Genomic DNA, 27,153 nt, shown 5'->3' with positions numbered 1-27,153 from the left:
AGCTTTTTCTAGCTCTACTCGGGATAGACCACACAATGCATTAAATATTCAGAAATTTTACCAGTTTGGTCGGTATTGCTCACTCCACTCGAGGGCAGGGCAGTAACTAGTGCTATTGCATTTTTTCCTGTTAGGTTGAGATGTTGTAGACCACAACCTTTTTAACAGGATTTGTCAAATCCCCATTGGTATCCTGTCCAGACCTTAGGTCTTTAGAGGTGTACGGAGACCAATCACAATAATCAAGAAATGCCCTCGGGTTGTGCTAATCCTGTCCAATGAGCTCCTTAGCTAAAGGAAATGTTTATTATAAGGGATTGTCTACAAAGACTAATCCCGTCCAATGAACTCCTTACCCAAAGAAAATGTTTACTATAAGGGATTGTCTACAAAAAAACCGCTATTTTCTGTACATGACGGTAACAATCATTCCCATTTATTGGATGATTTGATGTAAGTTAAGAAGTCCAAGATTATTTTTTTTTAAAAAAAAATGTATCGACACTCTTATAACCACCCATTTTGAAATTTAAAAGACATGAATGATTGTGGCGACCACGTCATGAAAGATTTCTAAATACACTTTATCTCCTTTCTATCTCAGAAGTTGAACACCTAGCCTAAGGGCTTATCAAATGGCTAGAACGCAAGCCAATGAATCAATATGTAAATGTCCCACTTCAAATGTAATTTGCTCCATAACTGTGGTTCTTCATTGTGTCCACCAATAACTGCATTAGCTGTTCATCCTCCTCATGAACAAGCAACATGTGGTCATGAAAAGAGGGGTGGAGGGGGAATTGGGGGGGGCGGGGGGTTTGTATAGCATACAGACTGACGGTTTGTATAGCATACAGACTGAAAATTAAATTTCATTGTCAGAAAAAAAATAGATACACGTGAGTGCATTAGCTGGGTCAAAATATATCCACCTGTAAGTTATATCACACAAACCAAAGAGCATCCCACTAATCAAAATTATCGTCCTTGACTAACCATGAGCCCTTCAGTGGTAGAAGGGACGAAACATGCATCATCACCACCTTTTCCACAATAACCTTTGTATCTTATCCCCTTCACTTCCCCGATTTCTTTCATCGCCAACCAGCAAGCAGAAAAGAAAAGGTTCCCACTGCATCTGGGTTAACCATACTTTTCTCCTAAATCAATCCAGCATTGATTTGTGACATTCCTCGAATCCTTCTTCATTTCTAACCATCTCTCCTGAATGATAATTGACTTGTCCCCAACCTCTTCACCACCTAGTGCCAAAAGAATTCTTGGAGTTCTTGACTTGTATCCTGAGATTTCCCCATCTCAAGTTTCTGTTACAAAAGCAAAAGCCGTGTTTCTTTGGCTCCTCAGGCACATGCCTGCTTTGAATCGTTGCCTCCAAAAGGAAATGTGTCATTCGGGTGCTCTTTCTCAATTGTTTCGCCTAGGTTTCCAGATTTATCTCCAGAAGCATGAGGGGGAAGCTGGGATTCAAACTTCTTGACTGTTCCAAATAACGAGCAATTCTGAAGTGCATCTAAACTGCTGGCTATGAGACCCGCGAGGCTAGCACTTTCTTCAAACTGGTACCTCGGGTACGGCATGCACATGTCCAAGGACCCTAAAGAGTCAGCCTGAGTCCATCAGAAAACCAATCAGGTCAACCACATGAGAGAAGTTGGGCTTCAAAGAGGCATTTAGAAACACAAATCTTTCAGGGAGAGGTGAAATTACCCAAAACAAGTCTGTCATTGCACAATTATTTACACCATCGCCAATGGTTTCTTTGTGACTTTGCATGTTGTATTTCAGATCTTCCTGGCATACGACGCCGTCAGACGGTCTCTTTTCACTCAGCTACATCACAAAGCAAGACCAGTCAATAACCAAAGGGAAAATATCCCATACTCTGTATAAGTGTGCAATAGAGTACTCAGGCCCAATATCTATCATTCATGTTTATCCAAGGATGGTGGGTGATAAGCGGCCGCCCAACTTTTTAGCTATCCTAATATTTTCAGCGGGAGCGATTGCTAACTCCACTGCCCATGGAAGCACAGACAATGGATGTTGGGTTAAAGCACCTGAACACTATACTAATACAAAATATAGTATCCTCTCCATGACCAAACTCGATTACATGATACAATATGATACAAATAACGGCTAAGTGTTAACCAAACCTCAGCCAAATTCGAGAACACTGTTGGATTTCCAGAGGCATCTTGAGAGTCTGCTGCAGCATCCTTGGATGATGAAACCATGGGCAGTTTGTTCTTTCGGAATACAAACCCATCACAAGTTTCCTCAGCATCCCAAATGGACGATGCCTGGGCCAGCTGAGTGGTGGTGACATCCTGACGCTCACGCATATGGGTAGCAGCAAAGGAAGCATCGAAAGAATTAGAGATGAATGGAGGGAGGCAGGGAGCAGCACTGCTGACGGCATGCTCTGCACGTGAGGCTTCTGACAACAGGTCACCCACACTAATAGTGGTGAGGTTGTCACCCCAATCCCCTGCTGACAATGGGCGTGTCTTTGAGTTATCCTATATGTATATATAGAACAAAATGCCACCATAGAATGATTAGGTAATCATGGGTAACACAAACAAGCACATCAAAGTGATTAAAATACGAAAACATAGAGAAACTGAAACTACCGTATCCTCCAAGAGCTTGCGTATAGAACCATCTATGCTTTTCTCATTAAGCCAATAAGAAGATATAGTTTCCAGCTGATTCACCCAGGACTCGGGAAGCTTGCCTGCTGAAACAATGGCATCCTCCTCCATCATTTGCTCAGTCGTCACAGTATGAATACGCTCACCTTCACCTTCCTGCTTAGATGCAATGGGCAATTGAGCCTCATCTATTTTGTCATTCATGTCTTGAATGTCCCCAGATCGCAGGCAATCATCAAAACTATGAGAAGTGTCTCCAAAAGTGCCAGTATCGGAGAACCACCCATACCTGGAAAAAGTGTTGCGTCAAAAGGAGGAGATTGAAGATGTTGTTCAAATCGAATCCAATCTTTTGCAATAAGACAACCAACAGCCAACCTAAGCCGAAAAAGTTCAGGATAGCCAAGAATAGCATATAAATCTGCAGCACAGAGAGTAGTTTCTTTCATTGTCCATCTCTGACAGCTATCCAAATTTTCCTGCTGAGCATCATAAGGAAAAAGCATGAGCTCCCCTGATGCCACACTTGAGTGACCCCATTTGCGATTGAGGTGATCTAAAACTGAAGGTATCTTCTTCCCAGATCTTAAAGTGAGCTGCAAGTGTGGATTAATTTCGTCCTACACAGACAATGGTCAGTACTCAAGCCTTAATTGCCTCAACTTTTAAACTCAAACCAATCCTAAAAGGTCAAACAATAATAAGTTTTCTACCCTACCGTTTCCAATCCCCTTCGAGTAGATTCATCTATAGGAAACAACTGCAACTTGAGCTTCACAAAAGGTTGCACATTTTGCCCAGTTTCTGCTGGACATGCCTTAGTTGGTAAATGGCTAGTTCTTGTCACATGCATTTGCCGGCACCTGGATGGAGATTCTGGTAAGGGTAAAGGCCTATCCACGTTGTCCCCCAAACCAAGATTACCATGATCTGCCAACAAGGAAGATATGCTCAGAAATTTTTCATGTTCATTCACATCAAATCTTTTCACATCTTGTTCATTAGCAACAGAAAATTCACATGCATTTAAAAATGCACATAATGTTTAAATGCACATGATGTTTCTTTCACATTGTTAAAGTGTACAAGAGAATAGGAATGACACAAACATTGCCATCGAGAGACACCCTCCCATGAAGACATATGAAAGGTGGCATCACCCACACAAAAACTAGAATAGATGCCAAGCGAGTACCACCAAATTAGTTTAATAGTGAATGTGAGACAAAGACACAAATAAGGCTTCACTGATCTCAAAAAAGCTCTAATGTACAGCACCGAAGCCCCACAATAGATAGGAGAGTATGGACAGATACCCCCTAGGGGCATATTCAAGTTTATTTCGGGGGTTGCACATTTTGCAATCATGGACGGCAACAGGGTTTATAGGGATTGAGCCGGGCATGGTTAAAGAGACTTTTGTGGGATCCACAGGGTGTCAGATTCTACCTAAGCAGAAGCTATTGATGCTCTTAGTGAGATTATTATTTTGATGGAACCTTTATCTGACCTACTACTTGTGCCAGAAGATACCTTGAATGTAAATGAAGGAAAAGTCAGATCCTGTGAAAACTGGCAGACTAATCAAGGTGACTAGCAAGAGCAATTGTAATTTCTATTTGGGTGATGCACTCTGTAAATGAAAGCTAACTATCAAACAAAGAAAGAAAGAAATTACCATCCGCAGACGTAAGGATCCTATGAGGCAGTTCATCACAAACCGGAGTTTTTGATGTCCGTTCTAGGTGTTCGGCAGCTTCAGCAACCAGTGAGACCCCAGCAATTGCAGCCTTTTCCCACCTTTTGTATGCAGCAGAAGAAACATTACCTGCCAAATTAAATAGGCATATGTCAAAGAACATCACAATGGTAATACTATTGTTCATTAGGAGAGGCTGTGACTTCTTTATTTTATTTTTTTCCACATGAAGAAAAATTGTAAATGTTGTCAAGATGATGTATAGACAACCTCCATCTACATTATCTTAAAAGTCAATTTAAAAAAATAGAAAAGAGAGTGCAAGCACGCTACAAGAACATAAAGCAAAATCACAAAATTGGATCAGAAATTTCAGATAGATCAAAAAACCCAGCTTTGGCAAATACACTATTTTTTTAAGCAAGTAAAATTCACGAAAAGCAAAACGAGGAAATAATAACCCATTTGCAACTTCTCAAATCAACTTACCCAACAACAACCATGCATGGCTTAAAAGTCACCTGAACAATTTCTAAAGCATATCAGAAGTGGTCTGTGGCTGAGGTGAACTGCAAGTTCTAGTTCTGCTTCAGAAATATTTCAGGCTACAACTCTAACAAACCACTAAGCATAATGTGTACTATGTCACATAGTTGAACCGTCAGTTGATAAGCTTCAACAGTACATGATGCGGAATGTTCTGAGAAAAACAATACAAGACCAGTGTTTGTTTACTTGGGCGAGCCAACTCAGACTCACCCAAGTAACTCGGACTCGCTACTCTCACAAGCCCAAGTATCCCCAAGTTGGGAAAAAATAAATTATAAAAATTTCAAAAAAATAAGAGATTTACTTGCAATATGTTTTTATGTTTTCTATAATTCTAACAAAAATTGGAAAGTGTTTTGGCCATGAATACTTCTTTTTTACATTTTCACTTCTTTTGGATTATTTCTAAAATAACTGTCACAAATTGATTTTTTCAAAATCCATTTTTCCACAACTCTTTTTAACCTCATTTAGATGTATTTTGTTTAATTTTACTTTAAACGTATTTTTCCTATTTTGGGTTTTTTTTTTGTAATTTCTTTAAACACTTTTTCGCTTGGCCAGAAACCTGCCCAACTCGGGCTGAGTACTCGGCTCGGACCTGGGCCGAGTACCCGGCCCAAGTCGACCTTTCCAACATTAACAAGACTAATTGCTCCACAATATACAGCAGATGACCCTAACCAACACAAAAAGTCAAGACTCACTTGTCGTTCTACGACGTTGCTTTGAATTCTTCACAGAGGATGAGTCACCCTTGCCGCAATTAATGCCCATATTCCGCTTCAAGGAAGCTCCCTTTCCAGACCCTATCTTTTGCATATTCTGACTATCAACAGTTGACACTTTCGCCACACGAGCATCATTTCCAGGCACTTTAGTCGGGGAAGAAACCATGGTCAACGACGATGGAGTGCCTTGGTCAACCGAGGCAGGTTGCTTTCTTGTCTTTTTACGATCCTTCAGAAGTTGGTCCCCCTTCGAGTACAGAAAAGGATTGATTATTCATTTGAAAAGTGGTCCATTAAGGATTTTGATGATGATTTGAAAACTGATCCATTCCACTACATCTGAAGAAAATTTAAAGCTCAAGTAACAAAGAATGCACAGGAAAAAGCAGGGCAATGCCTGACTAACCAGAGCAGTTACAAACGTCTTGAACCGCCTAGGCTTCAAATGAAGCTTTGATGCTGAGCAGCTTTGCTTTTCAAGTAAAGACCACCTAGAAGAAGACTTAGACGAAAGTTAAATACATATCCACAAAATCTCTCTGATAGAAAAAGTTAAGCACATATAAGGAGAAATTCTCCAACAGCCAAAATATGTAACACATAGGGCTTGGGAGGAAAAACACCGCATGGAACGAAGCATGGCTAACCTATTGATTGTAAGGGTAGAAAAGTATGGCCAAACCACATGATTTACTATATACATTCCCGCCTATCTTCTGAAGGCAAAACAAAATAAATTAAAAATAGAAAGGAGTTTGTCCTCCACCCCACCCCCCAAAACCCCTCTCTTCATTCTAAGACATTGACTAAAAAACTAGAGCACTATTTTACCATCGGAGCATGGCAGCATTCGCATCTTTTGAATTTTTGGCATCAAGGGTGAACCCAGGACCCAAAAGCTTGTTCATTCTTCTAATGAGACGATAGTAATAATGTCGAACCTGCATCATCAAGGAGAATGAAGAAACAATTAGGTCACTGGCAAAGAAACAATAGGCATTGCAACTGTAAACATGACCAAGAAAAATATTCTGTATAAACAAGGTGAACAAAAACGATGTGTCATTAAGAACTGTGGTCGACAAGAAGCAGTTAAAATAATATGAGCAGCACACGGTGCCAAAAATTGTAGCATTTAATTTTATTAGTGTTGGATCAAACCAAACAATAAGTCAAAATGAAATGCAATTTTCTGATTTTATATCCTAGAACTGAAAATTAGTCAAAATGAAGTTTGGCTCATTGGAAATGCCATGTAACCACTAACTACTTCTGGTCAAAACGGACAGCTCCAAACCTCCTCTCAGGGGAGTAGAGTATCTTCTTCTCATTTTCAGTGAAGCAATTGAATTCTTCTAAAGTTTCTCCTGTTAATTCTTTACCCTCAAGCTACTTGGCAAGAGAGGAGAAAGTCCCATTTCCAGAAATCCACTTAGTGCTTCTTCATTCTGGCATACACAGGATTTGGTCCCACTTTTGTAAAAAAGGGTAAATTGGACAGGAAAGCAGAATACAATATAATAATGGGTAGAGATTGGGGATCCTAAGGATCCCAGATATGTCATGAGCCAAGCCCAATCCCTTCCGTAGCAAGCCTATTCACCAAATCACCAACTTCCCCAGAAATGTGGCTAAAGGTGCACCTCATGGAACCACATAAAAATGGGAATTGTTCCATAGCCCACCATAAGCCAGGTTGGGGGGGGGGGGGTGGGACAATTTCCATGCCCATTGATTGCATTAAGAGAATCTAAATCAACAATAAGTGGCACTGATTAAGGACAGAAAGCCTCAACCAGATAAACATAGCAAAACAGTTGAATCATGAAACAGCATCGGTTCCAGAGAGGATTATAAAACACATCTCATCTCATGCTATATCTAAGACCCCAATGAAACCTTAAGCACCTGGATTGTCCATTGAACAGCCATCAGCATGCAAACTTTGATTCTGTAAGATGATAATGTCCCTCATAAGTTGAACAAACAAAATTCCTTCCATTGGGTCATAAACCTAGCAACCTTGTCAGATTTTCCATGTTATTCACCACATCAAATGGTTTTCAGCCCAACTCAAGTTTGTCACACCCCTCAATCTCACCAACCCCTTTTTAGCCTCCACCTGATTCATCAAACTCCATAATGGCAAAACATTAAGGTCATTACTCCAGCAATGTTGGATCACAAAGCCAGCAATCATGTCCCATTATCACATTGCCTGCCATATCAAATGGTCCTAAACGTGGCTCGGGTTTGTCACCAATCCTTCTTAATAATCTCTACTTGTTTTTTGGGGTAGATAATAATAGTCTTCTTAATATCTCTACTTAATTCATAAGAGTACATTATACCATCTGGCCAAACAATTTTCACGCCATCCATCTGGCCAAACAACTCTCCCTTCGAACTACCTGGGCTTGCCCCTTTGTGTGGGCAAACTGAAGATGAGACAATGGTTCTACATTATAAACAAGGTAGACCGGATACTAGCAGGGTGGAAGGGACGTTTTCTCTCATAGGCAGGAAGGACTACCCTCACAAAGACCACCTCTCCAAATGTCGATCTTTCACATGCCCGCAGCTGTGAAGAATAGACTCGAGCAACTCATGAAGCAATTCCTTCGGTTCAATGATGCCAGCAGCAGAAATTCCACCTCATCTCATGGGAGAATGTCTGCCAGCCCAAACGACTTGGAGGCCTCAGCATCCAGGATCTGAGAAGCATAACACAACCCTCCTTGGGAAGTGGTGGTAGTGTCTTGCTACTCTGAGAACCAGTTATGGATCTAGGTAATCCGTCAAAAATATCGCCTCTACCTTTCCAACTGGATGCCTAACTGTAGAACCAACATTAGGGCTTCAGGGGCCTGGAAATCCATCCTCCCCTCTTATAGCCTCTTCAAAAACTTTATTCGTTTCCACCCTAGGGAAGGGCGACCGTAAAATTTTGGATTGGGTACAACCCCCTCAAATATCTTTCCATCCCTTTTCGGCCTTACCCAGAACCAGTTCGCCAATGTCGCCGATGACATGGTGGTCTCAGGATCCTCTCGAACATGGAATCCCACTTTCCAGAGACCTCTCATAGACTCAGAGATTGATGATTTTATCCACCTTTCTTCCATTCCCCATTTCTACTTTCATCACTCTACAGGGATCCGACTGCATTTTCTGGTGCCCCTCACGCTCTGGGACTTTTCCGATCTCTTCCTTTTACCACAAACTTCTCCAACCACCCACCTTTCCCCTAGCCCCCACTTCTACTCAGGCCTGGTCCTCCATCGCTACCCCTAGAATCTAAGTATTTAATTGGATTGCTCTATCGAAATGAGTGCTGACGGTGGACCAACTTCAAAGAAGGGGAATGCCGATCCCCAATAGAAGTGCATTGCGTTTGTCAGATGAAGAAAGCAACACCCACCTCTTCATCTTGTGCCCCTTAGCCCAGGACCTTTGGGGAGCCATTCTTCGGTTATTCAAGTGGCTTTGGGTTACTCCTCATTCAATCCTGTGTGTCTTCCCAGCCCTTCCCATTCCCTTGGCCCAAGTCTTTCATCATCTTGTGGAAGGCTACGGTTGTGGCGACTCTTTGGATCATCTGGACCGAGAGAAATAACAAGATCTTTCAAGGGGAAAGATTGTTGTCAAGGCGCCTATTTTACAAGATTACATCCCTGGTGGTTTTTTGAGCAGTTAACCACAAACGTTTCAAGGACTACACCCATTCAGCCTTCATTCAAGACTGGCAGGCCCCGCTATGCTATACACCGTGTTGTGTCCCTTGTGCCTTATTGTGGAGACCCCCAAACCCAGGACAAATCAAACTGAATTTTGCCAGTTGTTCCCATAGCAACCCTGGACCCGCAAGCATTGGGGAAATTTTCAAAGACAACGGACGTCACTCCCTTCGATCCTTCTCCAAGCATATTGGACACTCCCAAACTGCGGAGACTCTAGCTTTGCTTGAGAGCCTGAGGTTATTCAACCCATAGTGGGGCCCATCGTTAATCATTGAGGGAGATTCCAAGAATGTGATCCATTGGGCCTTGGCCGCGTCTCCTTGTCCCTGGTTGCTTGTCCACATTTTTTATGAAATTGCGCATAATTACAGGGATATGGACGTCTCATGGAGGCATATCTAGCGCAAAGCCAACTCAGAGAGCAACACCCTCGCTAAGGAGGGAGCCTCCATTAGTATAGCATGACACTCGGCATAGGCAAATTTTGTATCTAATGTTTACCTAACCTCGGTTATTTTTTGTATAGGGCTACTCGTATGTGGGTAACATTTATACTTTTTGTACTTCCCACTCCGCAGGCAGTTTATTTTTTCTATAGAGTACCCGACTTGTGGGAAAGCCAATTTTTTGACACTTGTAATTCTCTCTTATCTCAATAGAATAGAATAGATAACACTTTCAAAAAAACATTTCAAGCAATGCCAACATGGTTGCCGACCAGCTGGCGCAACAGGGAGCGCTCAATGACAGCCTCATGATCATCTGTTGTACCACAGCCTAGACAGCCTGTGAGAGACATCGCCTTGTTCTCTTGCCCATTTTGCAGAACCATCATTCTCGCCATTGGAAATGTCGTATATTTACCTTCTGTATAGCAAAGACAATGACGTATCATGGACCTATCATATTAAATATATACAGTCCACTTTATCAAAAAAAATATGCATCATATCAAACTTCTGAGTCCACAATACTCTTACTAACTGCTCCTTCATAAATACAACTTGCCTCAACATAATGTAGCCTCCTTCCATTCCACAACTTGTAGCTACTCAAACTCACATGTCCCTTCCTCTAAGTCCCTCACAAATTATATATCAGAAGCATTAAAGTATTTCCACGTGATGATGGGAATTTTTTATTTTCTTTTTCTTTTTTTCCATTTAGTTTATTCATTTCATTTCTAAGGTTTCCCCATTTTTTCTCTTTGATTTTATTTGAATTTTTTTTTTTGGCAGTTGAATCTAGGTACAATTCCTATTACTATTCTACATGATATCTAATATTCATGAAAGAACCAGCTCAAATCCTGAAGCATGTTGTTGTCAAGCTCATTCGCCTCTCAGAAGAGTACACTTGCAGGCAATTCAGAACCTTGATGCTCAGGAAGAGTCCAGGCCTCTGTCGGATAGTGAATTCCAGAGTAAGGTGCAACTTAAATCGAATTATCAGGCCACCTTTAGAAAGGAGGAAATCTTCTGGTACCTAAGATCCCGTATCAAGTGGTTGAAGGCCAGTGATCTTAATACCGGTTTTTTCCACAACGACAAATTGTAGAAAAAGAGTTAATACCATCTCTCACCTACAGGTGGGGGAAAACCCTCTTGAACAGCCTCTGGAAATAGAACAGGCCATTCTGTGCTATTTCACTAACCTTTTCTCCGCACCTCAAGGTCCTAGATCAATAATGGGGAATATGTCTTTCCTCTCTTTGCCTCCTGAGAAAGCCATCTGGCTTGAAAGACCATTTCAGAAGTTGAAATACTTGCAACCATTTCCAACTTGGACTCCAATAGGGCACCTGATGCTGACGGGTTTCCTTTAGCCCCTTTCAAGTCTTTTTGGGATTCTTTTCGAAGGGACTTTCTCGACCTCTTCGAAGTATTTCATACTAGAGGGGTAATCCATAAAGCAATGAATGCCACTTTCATCACTCTAATTCCCAAGAAAGAAGGAGCAACACAGCTTAAAGACTATCGCCCCATTAGTTTGGTGAACTCCACCTACAAAATTATCTCCAAAGTCTTAGCCTCTCGTCTCAAGGAGGTCCTTCCTTCCTCTGGTTATTTCTACAACCCAAAGTGCTTTCATAAAAAATCAACAGATCCTCGATGGGGCCCTCATGGCTCACGAATGTGTCCATTCGAGACATTTGGCAAAAGATCTAGGTCTTATTATCAAACTTAACTAGGAAAAAGCTTACGACCACATCGATTGGGACATATTAGAAAAAACTCAATCTAGAATGGGATTCAGAAGAAAGCGGAGATTGTGAATGAAAGCTTGCTATTCGCAACCTTTCTTTTCCATCTTGATCAATGGATCCCCCAAAGGCTTTGTCCCTTCCTCTAGGGGACACAGACAGGGGGATCCTCTCTCCCTCTTTCTGTTCACCATTTTGGCGGAAGTGTTCAGTCGATCTATTTCCCAGATGTTTGCAGCCAGGTACATGAATGGTTTTGCTATTAGTAACCACGGGCCCATGGTCACCCACCTCCAATACGTGGAGGACAACTTGGTTTCTTGTAATGCCATACCAGAAGGGGTCTCCAACTTATTCTTATTTCCTAGATGTTTTGAATTCACCACAGGGTTCAAAGTCAATTTCAACAAGTCTAAAATGATGGGAGTAGCAGTGGACTTCCCACTCTTAAGAGTTTCCCCGACGTTTGGGGATGCGGGGCCAAAAAAATTCCATCTAGTTACCTTGGGCTGCCTCTTTGTATCGGCAAGCCCAAAAAGCAGAAGTGGTCTCACATTATAGATAAGGTCGACGGAAAACTAGTTGGTTGGAATGGTTGGTTTTTATCTCTGAAGGGCAGGCTAACTCTTATCAAGGCTACTTTGGCAAACATGCCAGTATACCAATTTAAAATGCCGGTGGCAATCTGTTCTCGGATCGAATAGCTGAAGCGTCGTTTCTTCCAGTCAGGTGATGCGGTGAATCACAAATTTCACCTCCGGGGGGGGGGGGGGGGGTTGGGTTGGAAATAAAAAATCTGAGACCACAAAACTTGGCTTTACTTGGGAAATGGTGTTGGCGTTTGGCCACTCAAAGGGACCAGTTGTAGATTGAGATTTTAAGGCACAAATACTACATTCCCCCATCCCCTTGGTTTCCAGTGTGCAGCACGAACTACAAATCTTCTGGGGTCTCGAGAGCTATATGCACGTCATTTCAGCACTTTAAGAATTGCATTCGTTTACTTCCTAGAGCAGGAATCCGTATTCTGTTTTGGAAGGACATTTGGTTGGGATATTCACCTTTAATGGATAACTTCCCCGCCCTATTCTCTTTAGCTTGCTCTCAAGATGCAACGATGGTTGAAGAGATGATTGTGGCTGGGTCATCTCACTCCTGGAATCCGGTATTCAGAAGATCGCTGAATGATTTGGAACTCATCCAGTTTGCAGACCTCACAGCTGCGCTTCATAGGTATTTTCTACCTGCCCAAGGTACGGATAGTATTATTTGGACCCCGACTGCCTTAGGAACATTCTTGGTCTCATCATTTTACAAGAAGCTTACGTCAACCTCTATTGTGGGGCAAGTGTGGTTATCCTTTGCCCCACCAAAAATTCAGATTTTCATGTGATTTGCACTCTCTCAGCAAGTGCTCATAGTCGACCAGCTTCAAAGAAGAGGCATCCCACTCCCCAATCGTAGTGCTTTGTGCATGGCAAATGAGGAAACCAATTCCCATATGTTCCTGCATTGCTTGTTCGCTTTTAACATTTGGGGGGAACTTCTTCACCTCTTTAAGATCCAATGGGTACTCCCAACAACGGTACCCCTCATCTTCTCTTCCATCAAACCATATCCTTTATGGGAAAGTATCTCCCTGTGGAAATCGATGGTGGTAACCACTTTATGGGCTATTTGGATATAACGAAATAATAGGATTTTCCGGGGTGAGCAAACCTCTTGGCTATCCATCTTCGTTAAGCTCAAATCCACGGTGGTTTTCTGGGCATCTAACCACCACACCTCCAAGGAGGTCCACATTAATGCATTTTATCAGGATTGAGTCTCGGTTTTACAACACAACTGTATGCGTCCATCTCGAGCCCCTCTTTGGATACCCCCTGCCCATGGTCTTCTCAAGCTTAATTTTGACAGATGTTCCCTTGGAAATCTTGGCCCCTCGGGTATAGGAGCAATCCTCAGAGACCATCGTGACTCTACTGTTGACTCTACCTCCAAGTCCATTGGTCACACTGATTCTTTGGAAGTAGAGGCGAAAGCTCAGCTGGAAGCCCTCAAGCTCACTCAACCCCTCTGGATTCAAACCCTCACTATAGAGGGGGATTCCAAGAATGTCATCACCTGGGCTTCGAACTCCTCTCCTCGTCCTTGGTTTCTGGCTCACATCTTTGACGAGATTAACCACCTATTCAAGGATACGCTCGACTTATGGAAGCATACTTAGAGGGAAGCAAACCAGGACGCGGACACTCTCACTAAAGAAGCTGATGTTCCTAACGACTCCTAGCCTTGGGATCGGTGTCTTTTTGTTGGTTGCTTTTGTTGATTATGTAACCTTCAAAAAGAAGGCTTTTTAATTCCTTTGTTGTATTTTTTGTTCCTTTTTATTTTATTTTGTTTTGTTTTTGGAGCTTCCGCTCTGTGGATAGCCCTCTTCTTGTCTTGTACACTCTTTTTCATCTATTCAAGCTTAACATTCTTTTAAAAAAAATATTCATGAAAGATTTTCTAGTATTTTCTAAAACGTAAAAAGTTCTACTATTTAGTATTATAGCATGGCTCTACAGAACATGAAATGCATTTCTTGTGGGTGTGTGGTTCAGATCGTTTGCATGTATATGTTCTCGTGACTCGAGTTTTGCCCAAAGCGGATGTAGAGTAGAGGCACACGACAGAAGCCAACAACTTTATTGCTATAAAAAAAAAAATACAAAGGGGTGGGATCATTCGCTCGCGGATCTAGTAGAACCTAGACCCTCTTAGACCACTGACACTTGGCACTGGGGAAGCCATCTTGACGAAACTTGGCTGAGCTATCAGTCTAGAATGAGGTGGAACCTCAAACAACTGAAGAAGCACTCACGAGAGGCCCACGTACCCTCCATGTTCCCAATGACTAGCTCACTAACTTTCCGAAGTGGGTAGTCCAAATTTTCTTTTGGGTTTTGGGAGTTTTGGGTTCCTAGAAATGAGAGGCCTTAGTTCTTGGGGGGGTTTTATGTTAGAGGGCAATTTGGGAATTTTGTTCTAGGGTTAGGGGTATTTGGGGAAACTAGGGATGACTTGGGTATTTTGATAAAGTTAAGGGGTGATTTGGGGATTATAGAATGGAGGCAGGGGCAGTTTGGGAAGTTCAAGTTTCATCTCTCTAGGCAAGAGTTTCTCTCTCTACTTACCCAAAAAAAAGAGTTTCACTCTCGAGATTAGAGCCTAATTCTCCAACCTTAAAAAATGAGGTGTAATAGACATGGAAAAATATGGGTGGAATATTAAAAGTTGGGTGAAAAATTAAAAGCATGGTTCAAAGGTTATTAAAATTAAATTCGACGTAAGGCTGAAAACGACAAAAAATGATGCCTAAACCTTGAAATTTTCAATGATTTTCCCTTGAGGAGGCTTCCTTCTTCATCCACCACCAAAACCCATCAAATCGGACCATTTTTCCATGATCATTTTGCAACAAATTTGAGCAAAAACTGTCCACAATTCACTAAGTTTCACTCATTATGAGTTTTGGTGTTTTATTTCCAGTAAAAATTGCATACCCATTTCTACACTTCGTCGTTGTGCTCAAATTTGGCCGCTATTTAACGATCAGCAGGTAGAATGTTGTGGAAGACCCCGAGACCGATGTTAACCAAAACTTTTGGTGCAAGATGATGCTGGATAGGAGAGAGATGACTCTTTTAATTTTTATTATTTTTAGCAACTGCAGTCTCATAAATTTAGGCAACTTCTCACTAGGATTTGCCCCTTGAATTGGCTTTTGATAGTGGGTGACCGTGTATGGATATGTTTGTCTCTGAGTTGGGAAGTTCTCTAAAAAATTTTGGGCTCGAATTGCTATACGAATTGTGAGATATTGCTCAGTGAGTGAGCGGAGGTTATGGGACTAGTACACATCACTTGTTGCAAACCTCCAACCTTTTAGCTCAATTCGACCTCTTTCCGAGTGGAGAAACCCATGAATCTTTATATGGATGAAAAGCCCATGTAGCAAAGAATAACATACTAAAATTTGGGCCCATTTGGCTTGGGAAATTGGGAGATATGGCCCCTGACCTTTTGCAAAAAAAATTGCTGCTTGCAGTGCACCAAAGATGATGCCAGAAAAGACACTTCTAGACACCAGATTTGGCTGAAAATTTTACCAATGGCTTTTCTCATCATCACTTTCCTCTCATAAAAACTTGGGGCTCATTGGTCATTGATTTCTTGGGTCCTTTTGTAAAGTTGGGCCAATTTAGGTGGACCCTGTTGGGATATAGATATCTTGGGTTCATATCGATATACATCATTATGGATGTATATGTTTCTTGATAAGGTTAGGTATCTAGAAGATAGAGACGAAGTTACTTGGTCATCAAGTTATCATACCATAATTATCTTCCCTAATTGTGTGATTGTCCTCTATATATAGAGGTACTTATTGATATAAGCTTTAATCCAATATAATGAAGATGTAGCAGGTTGGGGCTTTGGATCCGTGGACGTAAGGGTTCGGCCTGAACCACGTAAACATTCTCTCTCCCTTCTATGTTCCCACAAATTCTAACATGGTATCAGAGCACCTTTATCAGTGTGATAGCCCTTGGCCAATGTGAGAGATGCGATTGTAACTGAGATCAAGCACACACAAGCGAGTAAGTTCACATAGGCCTTCGATGGTCAATATTTTGTTTCTTGAAAAGTTCGGTGTGTGCAGGCTCTTTGGCAGGGACCCAGGAGATATATAAACAATGAAATTGCCAGAGAGATTCAATACCCGAAGGCATGAGTACATTGAAATTGCTGGAATCACTTTCAGTCCCATGCCAAAAATATGGGTCACTGTAGAAAAACAGTTCAGTGACCTTATCACATTGTTTGCCTGCAAAACCTTGCTATGTAAATTCTTGTGTGACTTGTCAACCAATTCAGCCCCATTCTCACATGAAGAAGAACCCCCATCATCACTATGCTCATCATCAAGGATGGTAGCACGTAGCGTATCCTCTCTCTCATCAACAGCAGAAGAAGCCATTGGTTCATGGTTCACCCTATTAGATTGATGCGATTTATGCATATTTCTATGGCTCCATAAGAAGAGCTTCCACCAAATCCGCCGGCTCCTTCATGGAAGCACTTGGCTCGACGATCTTCTATTGAGCATCACCCTATCAGCACTACAGGACTCCAACCAGGAGTTGGGCTTCCTTTTTCTAAAGACGTGCCTTGGTCACATTCACCGAGCGTCTTCCATAAGGAGGAGGCTCATACGTTTTCCTCCTTATTTTTTTTTCCAGCCATCGCATACCCCAAGGGACTCAAAAAAAAAAAAAGGGCTTTTGCAAATTGGGTGTTTCTTCGCATCCACACACCCAACTTGAGGGGGAGAGTATAAGAGATATGGAAATGAGATGAACAAAGATGAAGTCAACATCTCTAATGCAACCGCTATGTGGACAAGAAAATCCAGATTCTGGATCAGTCCAATTACTATGCAAAGGGAAGTTATGGTTAGTGATCAAGAGTTCCGTCTCCAGATGAGGAGATGAAGATGATCAAAGTTCACAGTCCTGGTTGTTGATCAAAAGTTCTGTCTCCATATGAGGAGATGAAGATGATCAAATTTCTTGATCTTGATTGATGATCAAGTTTTCCGAGAGATGAAGATCATCGAATTTCTCGATCCTGGTTGATGATCAAGTTTTTTGTTCCTTGATCTTGTTTGATGATGGAGTTTTCCATTGCTCCATCCTGTGTGATGATCGTCGAGTTTTTCGTTACTCAATCTCGGATGTTCCGAAGAGAGATCTTCAGAGAAGCCTCTAAAGAGAGAGATCTTCAGAGAAGAAATAGAGAGCCCAAGAAAGGTTGTTTCTTGGATAACTTTAACCTTTTTTGGAAGACTTTAGAGAGAGAAAGCCTCTAAAAAGAAAAGAAGCCTCTGAAGAGAGAGATCTTCAGAGAAGCTTCTGAGAGCCCAATAAAGGTTGTTTCTTGGAAGACTTTAGAGAGAGAAAGCCTCTAGAAAAAAAAGAAGCCTCTGAAGAGAGTGTTGGGATACAGATTTATTGGAAGACCATGGTAACATGTGATTTTTTTTTGGTAACTTAGTATTGTTCAAACTCGAGCTGCTTTGTGTCAAAGCATCTTGAGTTTGAGGGGGAGTGTTGGGATATAGATATCTTGGGTTCATATCGATATACATCATTATGGATGTATATGTCTCTTGATAAGGTTAGGTATCTAAAAGATAGAGACCAAATTACTTGATCATCAAGTTATCATACCATAATTATCTTCTCTAATTGTGTGATTGTCCTCTATATATAGAGGTACTTATTGATGTAAGCTTTAATCCAATATAATGAAGATGTAGCCGGTTGGGGCTTTGGATCCGTGGACGTAAGGGTTCGGCCTGAACCACGTAAATATTCTCTCTCCCTTCTATGTTCCCACAAATTCTAACAGACCCTACCTACAGTTGAAGATGATCGGAAGGCCATATCTCTTCCATCCAATTTTGAATTGGGTTAAAATTTGGACTGTAGCCTTTCTATATTGATATCTGCCGCCCATAAAGTTCTCAGGCCATTTATCTATGTATATCTTGAGGAAGCTTTGTAAATTGGCCTTAGATCAATGTTGTGAAATAGACAGTTGAGCTTCATTGAACCATATCTTGGTCATCCGGCCTCAGATTGGTCTGATTTTTGGAGGGTAGCCTGGGGGTACCTTAGATTAAAGATTTAGTGGCCAGATTTACATTTTGGGCTAGTTTGACCAGAGTTTGACATGCCTCCTTCTAGATCGTCTGATTGTTGATTTGAGGAGGATTAGGCTAGGGTCATTCTTGTTTTTGCAAAGGGGCTTCCTTTCATCTTATTACGGGGATTTTTATGATGTTGAAGTCACTATGGGGTTGCTTTTATCGATGCCATTGGACTCTGCTATTGGTGGCCTTTTATTTAATACCATTTCATGAGAAGTTTTTCCTTAGCAATTTTGGCATTTGATTCTGGACGCTCGAACTGAACTAACGGTTTGAACTAGCAGTTTTCTTTCTCTTCACGAAAGTACTGAACTTGTGTTGCTTCTCGTAACCATTGAGACAAAATACCCCCAAATAGTGGGTGCTAGAAAATCATCTCCAAAGCATTCCATACCATTTCTAAATATATATTTTCCTTATCCATGTTCTTATTTACTACCTCACACCTTAATTGTCTCTGTTCTATCTTAACTCACACTATTTTCCTAACTCATCGTTTCACTCTTTCAAACAACACTCATTTAGATAATTTTATGCCCATTCATTGACAAAATGTAATTAGTTCTTTCAGCTTGAACCAACAAAATTGTAGTCCACAAACCAAAGAACTACAGTGGTAAAGTATATGTAGACCCCAAATTGATAACAAGCTGAACCAAGTTCCATAGAGTGAAAAATGCAATCACGATAACATAACAAACCCAAACTCCAGTATGACGTGTAACATAGTTTAACTAAAAGTGTCATGCAAAAATAAAAACAAACCTGATCCTTGTTTTTACTTTGGACGCGACTAGTGATCTTCTCAAAATTCTGCATGGTCAAAGAAATATAATATTTCTTTTCATTCACTTAGTCTGAAAAAAGAAGGAAAAGGAAAAAGATTAGGGAGTAGAATGATACCTTACCAACTTGTCGTAATGCACTAAAAAAACTTTCCTCTTCTTGACGAGTCCAGGCAGCCCATTGTCGTGTGGGTTGTTTTGGTTGTTTTGTTTTTTTCGATTTTTTAACTACAAGCACAGGCAAAAAGATCCAATCATATTTGCATAAAACAAACAAAGATTTGGAATATGTCAACAGATGCTCATTCTCTCAAACAAATAATTAGAGAGACACACCAGAATGTTCAGAATGACCACCACTTGGAGAAGATGACGGAGCACTGGGATGTCCATCCTTAATCGCCAAAATCTCTCTTGGAGAACAAGGCTCATTTTCCAAAGCCATGTGACACTTCAATTGCATGTTGAAGAAATCAGTGAAATATATGGACTTCTAAGTATTTGGCTCCCTTAGAGAACAAATATGAAATCACACAATCTGAGAGCTTCATAATAACATGAAAGGTCTGGTTTGACAGCAAAACAAACCTAGTATCAGATAGTGCCAAACCATGGGATAATAACAACTATGAGGCTGCTCATCCCCTGGCCTAGATGAATAAATAAAAGCAGCATCTAAACCACAAGAATAACTAATACATGCGCAAGAAAGACAGATACTACAGGCAATGATGAAATAGTGACTATGATTTGACCATACTTGAGGGTCAATAATTCAGCCCAACGCCTAGGCCTAGGTAGGCCCACATGTGTACATAAGCCTAGAAACCTGATGATGCAGGGAGCAAACAATAAACAGAAATAAAATACAAAAAAATAAAAAAAAAGGCTGAGAGATTATTCCCTCCCAAGTTCTGCAAGGGAGTCCACCCCAAAGGTCTTTTCACAAGATCAAAAAATACTGCTCCACCCAATTCACCATCCTCCTTTCAAATAAGGGACATCTTCACTTTAAATACAAACTTAAAAAGAAATTAAAAAAAAAATCAATAAAAAAAACCAATAAAACTCTCTCTCTCTACCACGTTTTTCTCTCCCTAAATCTCTATCCCTCTCATGTAAGTCCCCCCCCTCTCTCAATCTCACGTTATCCCCTTTAAAAAGTATCTTTGTACATCAACTAAATCCCATAAATATGGGTGATGCCTTTTTAAGTCCCCCATATCTATCTTATACCTTCCTATTTTAAGGTAAAGTGAACTTTTCAATTTTACCCTTGAAATCTGTACTGCCATAAAAGTAAAAGATAACCCTAAAGAAAACTAAAAAACACAAATAACCCTAAACTTAAAAATATAAAAATAGTAAAAAGAGTTAAAAAAACCCACTCTATTATTCTCCTGGGGTTGGGAAAAGCTCGACCTCGAGCTTGTTGAAGTTAATCTTTTAGAGGCCTTCGCAAAAGTTGATGATGTAGTCCCAATATTCTTCTGGGTACTTTTTTTTCTTCAAATAAACAAGTGAACACAATTTGTAGTGGAACTCTGAGATAACAAATTCTGGAATACCAAATTGAATCTTGAATTTTCCTCCAGGCTCACAAGGTTGGATTCCACATACTACAATCAGCGTATCTTCTCCCTCATAATCGAAATTTCTCGCATATTTGGGTTCTTGTCATAATCTTTCGCATCGAGATTTACCTTTTACACTCTTGTTCTTCTTGTTGCAATATACTAAATTGATCTTGTAGACCTTTCTCTCACACTTTTTTATCCAATCACTCAAATATTTGATCCCATCGATCCATATGCTCCATAATACAATCGCTCTGATCTACGGGCCTGACCAAGCTGCTCTGATACTAACTGATGTAGGGAAAAAATAGTAATTAAGAAAATAAATAAGTAAATAAATAAATGGATGAAAGATTATACCTCTCAGGATCTGTAAGGGAGTCCATCCCAAAGATCTTTCACAAGATCAAAAACATTTATTTACTCAATTCACCATCTTCCTTTCAAATAAGGGACCTCTTCCCTTTAAATACAAACATAAAAAGACAATTTTTTAGATTCATGGACGCATCAGATAAGATTCACGATGTCTTATTCATTCATGAGTAAATGGAAAAATGCATAGAGGTATGGGAGAGTCATGTGGTTTATGTGGTAACTGGCAATGCTACAGCCGATATGGTGGCTGCTAGAATGTTGGAGATGAGGAAGCCACACATTTTTTACACTATGTGCAGCGCATGCATTGACCTTATGCTTCAGGCAGTTAGCAAGATGAAAGTAGAGGGCCCAGCTCTGAAGAAAGCAAGCCACAACAATGTTCATATACAAACATACCTATGCCTTGGCAATGATGAGAAATTTTGCACGTTAGAAGAACTTAGTGAGACCTGGCGTGACTAGATTCGCCACCTCTTATTTGGCTTGCATTCTATTTTGGTCCACAAAGACAAGTGCAGGGTCATGTTTGTATCAAGAGTGGATTCTTCAAAGTAAGTGGGCCACAACCACAAGTGGAAAGGGAGTGGTTGACATTGTCCTGCAAATAGGGTTTTGCAATGGAGTTGCCTATATGCCCTCCAAGCCTTCGACCCGTTAGTTGACGTTTGCGCCTTGCAGATAGTGATAAGGAGTCGACTATGGGTCGCATTTATGAAGCAATGGAGGTTGTCAAGGAGAATATCAGGAGGAACTTGGGCTACAATGCAAATTATTGTTCTCATTCTGAAACTTGTAGAAGACAATGAAACTCACAGCTAGATTGACCCCTACACCTAGCAAGGTGCTATCTCAACCTACTTATTTTTATGATAATCCTCATATTGATATTATAGTTTGTTTCATGTTTGCAATCAACAAGTGCCGAGTGAGACTCAACCCTAGTATAGAAGAGCAAGACCAAGTGTCAAGAGATCTGGTAAATATATATTATCGATGGGGTCATTAGGTATGGTAAGGCAAAGCTCTTCCCCAGTAAGTTCGAAATTTACTGCTGCTCGTGGTGGACCAATCATGGGGCAAGTACTAGTCACTTATAAAAGATGGTTGTAGGCTTATTGAATTTGACATGTAGCTCATCTGGTTGTGACGGTAACTTTAGTACCTTTGGAATGATAATTCTTAAATAACTCATTGTACATTTATTCAAGTTTCCATGTCCTACTAACCTATGCATATACTATATATGCTATTTTTTAAGTTCTGATCATGAATTATCCATCCTTGTTTGAGTACCTTGTTTGAGCAACATGTTTGAGCAAAAGAGAAACGTGTTCAAGCAAAAGAGACTGAACGATTAGAGGCTATTTTAGAGGCAAAATTGTGGGTTCTAGTCTCCTTGAGGGTATTTTTAGGTCATTTTTTTAATACTAAAGGGGCAAAATTGTGGGTTCTAAGTTCATTTGAAACCTAAAACCCATTAGAGGCTATTTTAGAGTGAGAAAACCAAAAAAAAATATTCTATTGGGCCGCCCAGGTTCTGGGTGCCGCCTAGCGCTTTTTTAAACACTGGTTCAAACACTAGCCGAGTTGAAAGATATAGAGGTCTCCCGAGTCTGTTGAGGAGAGAGAGAAGGGGATCGAACTGTTGAGGAGAGAGCAAGAGCCGTGATGTCTTAACGCGAGAGAGAAAGGTCTTCGAATGATGGAGCTTAACGTTCTCTGGTTCTTCTCTTCAGATAGAGCAAAAATAGTCTGCTTATGTATGAAGAGAACATGTTTCTTTATGGGTGGGGTCTCTGGTTCTTCACTTCAAAGAGAGAAGGCTCTGATTTTGTAGAAAGAAAAAGGGCTATAGGGTGTGCTCTATGGTTCTTCTATGTAGAGATTAAAGGGGGGAAGTTTGGTTCTGCCCTGTAGAGAAGGACATGCTTTTCTATCATTTTTTTTGTAGAGCCTTTGTTCTCTCTTCACATACCTCTTCTCCCTCTTCTCTGTCTTGGGTTTCTTTCAGCATCTTGTCCTATTCTCTCGCTAGGGTTTATCTTAAGTTCTTAACCTTTTCTCCACTCTCTCTCTAGGTTTTGTTGTTGCACGGAGAAATTGAGAAAATGGAAGAGAGAGTTAGACATCTATCATTGATGCCGAGAGATGACGGTAGGTAATGCTTGTCCTGGGTGAAGCAAAGATCGGCATATATGAAATAGCCACTTCTAAATGTTTTTTCTAGACTAGGCATACGAAACTATGTTAAACTAAGGACTTTAGGTGAATTCCGTACTATATTTTACATATATATATATATTGAATTGGAGATGCATCAATGATAGAATCATTTATGATTGAATCAAATACTGCTTCGATAGAAATGCAAGAAGAGGGATAAAAAGAATAAGAAAGAAATAGGAGTAGACACTTCCACTATTAGTGGATAAAAGAATTTCTTTCACTTCTGAATCCCAAATGATTCGATTAGGAGTCAGTACACAAAGATTTAGGGTCATTTCTTTAATTTGCTCTCTACTTCTAAGTTAATAGTCTTCGCGGTAGCTTCATCGATGTTACCTACCAAATAAAAAGCTTTTCGGAGCTGCTCCCAGCTCACACTATGGTGGAGGAGGTGCCGTGAAGATCTAGGAGTGTGAGCAGTACGAGCAGAAGGCTCCCATACTGTTTTGGGGGCAGGGGGCAGAGATGCCAAACCTGACCCCTATCTATCGCCGTAGAAGCTGTTCCTTACTCACTCCAATGAAGCACGAAGAGATCGCTTCTTTCTGTTAGGCATAGACCGAAAGAGGAGGTCTTGAGAGGGGTCTTTTTACAGGCTTAGCAAAGCTTAGGGCCTTATTAGAGCCAGGCCATTCTTTGAGGCAGACTTTTGAGAGTGCTTCGCAAGTAAGATATAAAACACTCCCTGAGGGGATACCGAGCCATTTATAGGAAGTATATACATATATACATATACATATATGTATATGTGTATACATATACATATATGTATATGTGTATACATATACATATATATGTGTATATGTATACATATACATATATAAAAGTATACATATATATACATATATGTATGTGTATATATGTATATATATATGTACACATATATGAATACATATATACACACATACATATATGTATATGTATACATATACGTGTACATATATATACATATATGTATACACATATATATATGTATATGTATACATATATACATATATGTATACACAGGTTTTGCATATCCTAGGATCCAAACGACCCATTACAGTTTTAGTAATTCAATTTCAATTTTCAACCCATGTCTATTATAGTGGCATGGTATAATAAATTAATACACATAGAAAATGAGAAAACCATTAGACAACAATTGTTTTTTAAAATAAAAGTTCTCTAAGTTCAATTAAGGAGATTTGGTATCCAATCCAATCCCCCAACATCATATTTTGGACCTAGAACCCCTCCCTCCCCCGCCTCCCCCCAACAAGGCCTTGGTCCCAATATGTGCAGTGTAGGTCTCTAGGCACCCGCATAGGCGGCTGACTACGACTTTTCAAATATTGACTATACTTAATACTATAATAATTGTTGTTATGCTCTTGCTTGTCTAGGGAAATCCATCAAGAACTTTTACATGAATACTACAAGATAAAACACACAACATCCAGCATCCAGTAAAGTACTCAACATTCTTGATGTCAATTTCTTAGCAAACAAAATAGCATCATACACAGTTATATGCGAATAAATTTGAACAGAGTGGTTTTTACGAAAGCCAAAAACATTAGCTTATCTCTTACCTTCCTAACAAGATATTTCCATGTATTATCAGGTCATATTTTATGAATTGATATTGGAATGAGAAACCCAATGGTGTCCAATATATTGCCAAACTAAGGTAATTGGTTATCATATTTTACAAGTATGTGAAATAGTTATGTCTATAATTATTGCACATATATCATATACATCACCAGTCTAACGCCCATTGCCAAGTATATCAAATTAGGCTAAATGCTGAACTTAGAAGTTTGCCAGTATGGCTATAATCAACGAGTTAAAAATATCGGTTTCCAACTTCTCTGCTCAGCATGGATACGTCCTAATAACTTAATGTGGAGAACGTGTAAACTCAACAAGACATGCCCTATTTTTTTCTAACCAGAATATAGATCGTCAGCCTAGGCAAGTCTTCAGATGATAAACTCTAAGGAATGACAACTCTAAAGAATATACACCATGATCATTGGCCCATAGTTGAATACGGCTTGGCAAGGCTATTGGGGATTCAACAAGTTCAACTCAACCAGCTACAGAACAAATTTTGTTACATAACTTGACTCTGAGTTGTAATGTCACACGTGTGACAGATGCAAGTCTAGATCTGAGATTGACATGCTCTAAATATGAAGAATATATTAATGTATGTGTAAGCCAGGTATGCTGAAATGTGGCTTAGCTTCCTTGAGGGTTGGGAAATGGAAAGGAAGAAAGCACAAATAATGAGAAGTACACATGCAATAACTTGAGCAATTGAAAAAACACTCTCAAATATAAGCCCAGGATGGAACATGTTGGACATGAATGAATGGGAAGAATTTGTGTATAACTGAACATTCGTAGTCAATACGCTCCTGCATAAAAATGAGATCAGAACAAGAATTATACAGAATTGAAGGAAAAACTATAAAATAAGATGATGCATGATTCACAAGTGATATGTGTGACGATTAAACCCTAGGTGCCAAACCATACAGAAGCATTAAAACGAGACCACTGAAACGAAGGAAAAAGTACTAATCAAAACACAGATACACAATCAAATCAAAATGGGGAATTACTAGTACTTCATTCATGATAAGCCCACATCCATATCAAACTAACATCAGACAAAAGGGGGGAAAAAACTATGATGAATGAGGAGAAAACCCTGATAGATTAGACACATCACAGAAAGAATGGACAACAAGGAGAAAAAAAAAAAAAAGGGATCTAATTCCCGTGCAAACCCTAAATTGAACTATGGAAAAAGAAATTGGTTTCCAGTATAGATCACAAGTCAGTGATTAACAGCCATCTGTGATTAATAACCCTTTGACTACCAATTCAAACAACATGAATGTTATCATAATGGTTGCCACTGTTGGAAGGAGAGATGCGTGGCAGTAGATTAGATTATTCATTATAAGAAACAGAGAGAGAGCTCAAAACTTGTTGGCGATTCTCTACTAATGTCGCATGATTGAGATAAGGAGACAAAGAGAGATGGTGAGTACATACATACATACCTGTAGAGAGAGAGAGAGAGAGAGAGAGCGCGCTCAGTTAGTAGTCTGCAATCAATTGATGAGAGAGAGAGAGGATGAAGTCTTTCTGCAAACTCTTTTCTTCTTTTTCTTTTCGTTCGGTTTTGGAGGGAGAGAGGGAGGGAGGGAGACCAAAATGTTAATAAAGTTGGGTTTTTAGTAAACCATGATTTTCTCTTCCTGATTGAGAATCAATTCACAATCGATATCTACAACCAACTTACCGCACCAATTTACTTTATATTATTCCCTACTTCTACATTACATTAGAAGGTTGCATCCTTATATAAACTTTTTCCTATCGGCAAATATAATCTCCATTCTCCGCTGTATATTAAAATTGTAACAACCTTCTAACTCTTTTATTATAGAGAAGATTGCCGCGAAATCTTAATTTACAATGCTATCATTTTAATTACTATAAATAAAATAATGTATTGTATACAATCGCCTGCTTACCTTTGGCTCAATTAGTTATAACTATGAATAAAATAGTGTATTGTATACAATGGCCTATTTACTTAATTGTGTTATAAAATTTGAGACTTTTTTTTTTTTAACTTTGAGCTTGGTCAATGTAATACATGTAGCCACTCAATTTCACATTCAATGTTCAAGATTAATTGTGAACACTTTGTATCAAAAGTGAATGGTCTCATTATATAATTTCCCATAAAATAGAGAATTTCACATTGCAAATTATGTACAGAGGTTAATTTGTTTTCTTTTCTTTTCATTTTTTCA

At 39.9% G+C, this 27,153-nt stretch overlaps 1 protein-coding gene and 1 pseudogene across 4 annotated transcripts; both read right to left on the bottom strand.

Annotated features, from left to right (window-relative positions):
- Positions 1-856: 856 nt before the first annotated feature.
- On the bottom strand, positions 857-26,693 carry LOC18444250 (TSL-kinase interacting protein 1). 3 transcript variants are annotated; one of them, XM_006854423.4, is made up of 14 exons: positions 26,392-26,693; positions 19,482-19,711; positions 19,264-19,373; positions 19,126-19,173; positions 6,489-6,598; positions 6,064-6,148; positions 5,634-5,904; positions 4,357-4,506; positions 3,397-3,608; positions 3,057-3,298; positions 2,658-2,967; positions 2,178-2,543; positions 1,729-1,851; positions 857-1,628 (listed from the first exon to the last, which is right to left on the bottom strand). In XM_006854423.4, exons 2-14 carry the CDS (start codon positions 19,606-19,608, stop codon positions 1,362-1,364), a joined length of 2,421 nt encoding a protein of 806 aa, XP_006854485.3. In that variant the 5' UTR covers positions 19,609-19,711; positions 26,392-26,693; the 3' UTR covers positions 857-1,361. The 3 variants fall into 3 exon arrangements, with proteins under 3 accessions (XP_006854485.3, XP_020529268.1, XP_088728053.1); XM_020673609.2 differs by having other exon boundaries at positions 19,482-19,596; positions 26,392-26,667; XM_088871927.1 differs by having other exon boundaries at positions 26,384-26,553.
- Positions 14,674-19,026, bottom strand: LOC148781159 (uncharacterized; annotated as a pseudogene). The gene is made up of 2 exons (XR_016058918.1): positions 18,962-19,026; positions 14,674-16,816 (listed from the first exon to the last, which is right to left on the bottom strand). The product of XR_016058918.1 is annotated as an uncharacterized LOC148781159 (transcript).
- Positions 26,694-27,153: the final 460 nt, after the last annotated feature.

This window comes from Amborella trichopoda, chromosome 7 (assembly GCF_054954075.1).
Source record: "Amborella trichopoda isolate Santa Cruz 75 chromosome 7, AtrichopodaSantaCruz75HAP2 v2.0, whole genome shotgun sequence".
In the NCBI taxonomy this organism is placed as follows: domain Eukaryota; kingdom Viridiplantae; phylum Streptophyta; class Magnoliopsida; order Amborellales; family Amborellaceae; genus Amborella; species Amborella trichopoda.
This window is presented reverse-complemented; position numbering and strand designations above follow the sequence as displayed.

Bases quoted from the DNA above. Each gene is read 5' to 3' on its own strand.
- LOC18444250 (XM_006854423.4), bottom strand. From the start codon at position 19,608: ATGCAATTGAAGTGTCACATGGCTTTGGAAAATGAGCCTTGTTCTCCA. The intron at 2,544-2,657 runs GTAGTTTCAGTT...ATATACATATAG, and splicing joins GCAAGCTCTTGGAGGATACG to GATAACTCAAAGACACGCCC. The intron at 1,852-2,177 runs GTTTGGTTAACA...TTTGTGATGTAG, and splicing joins TGTTCTCGAATTTGGCTGAG to CTGAGTGAAAAGAGACCGTC.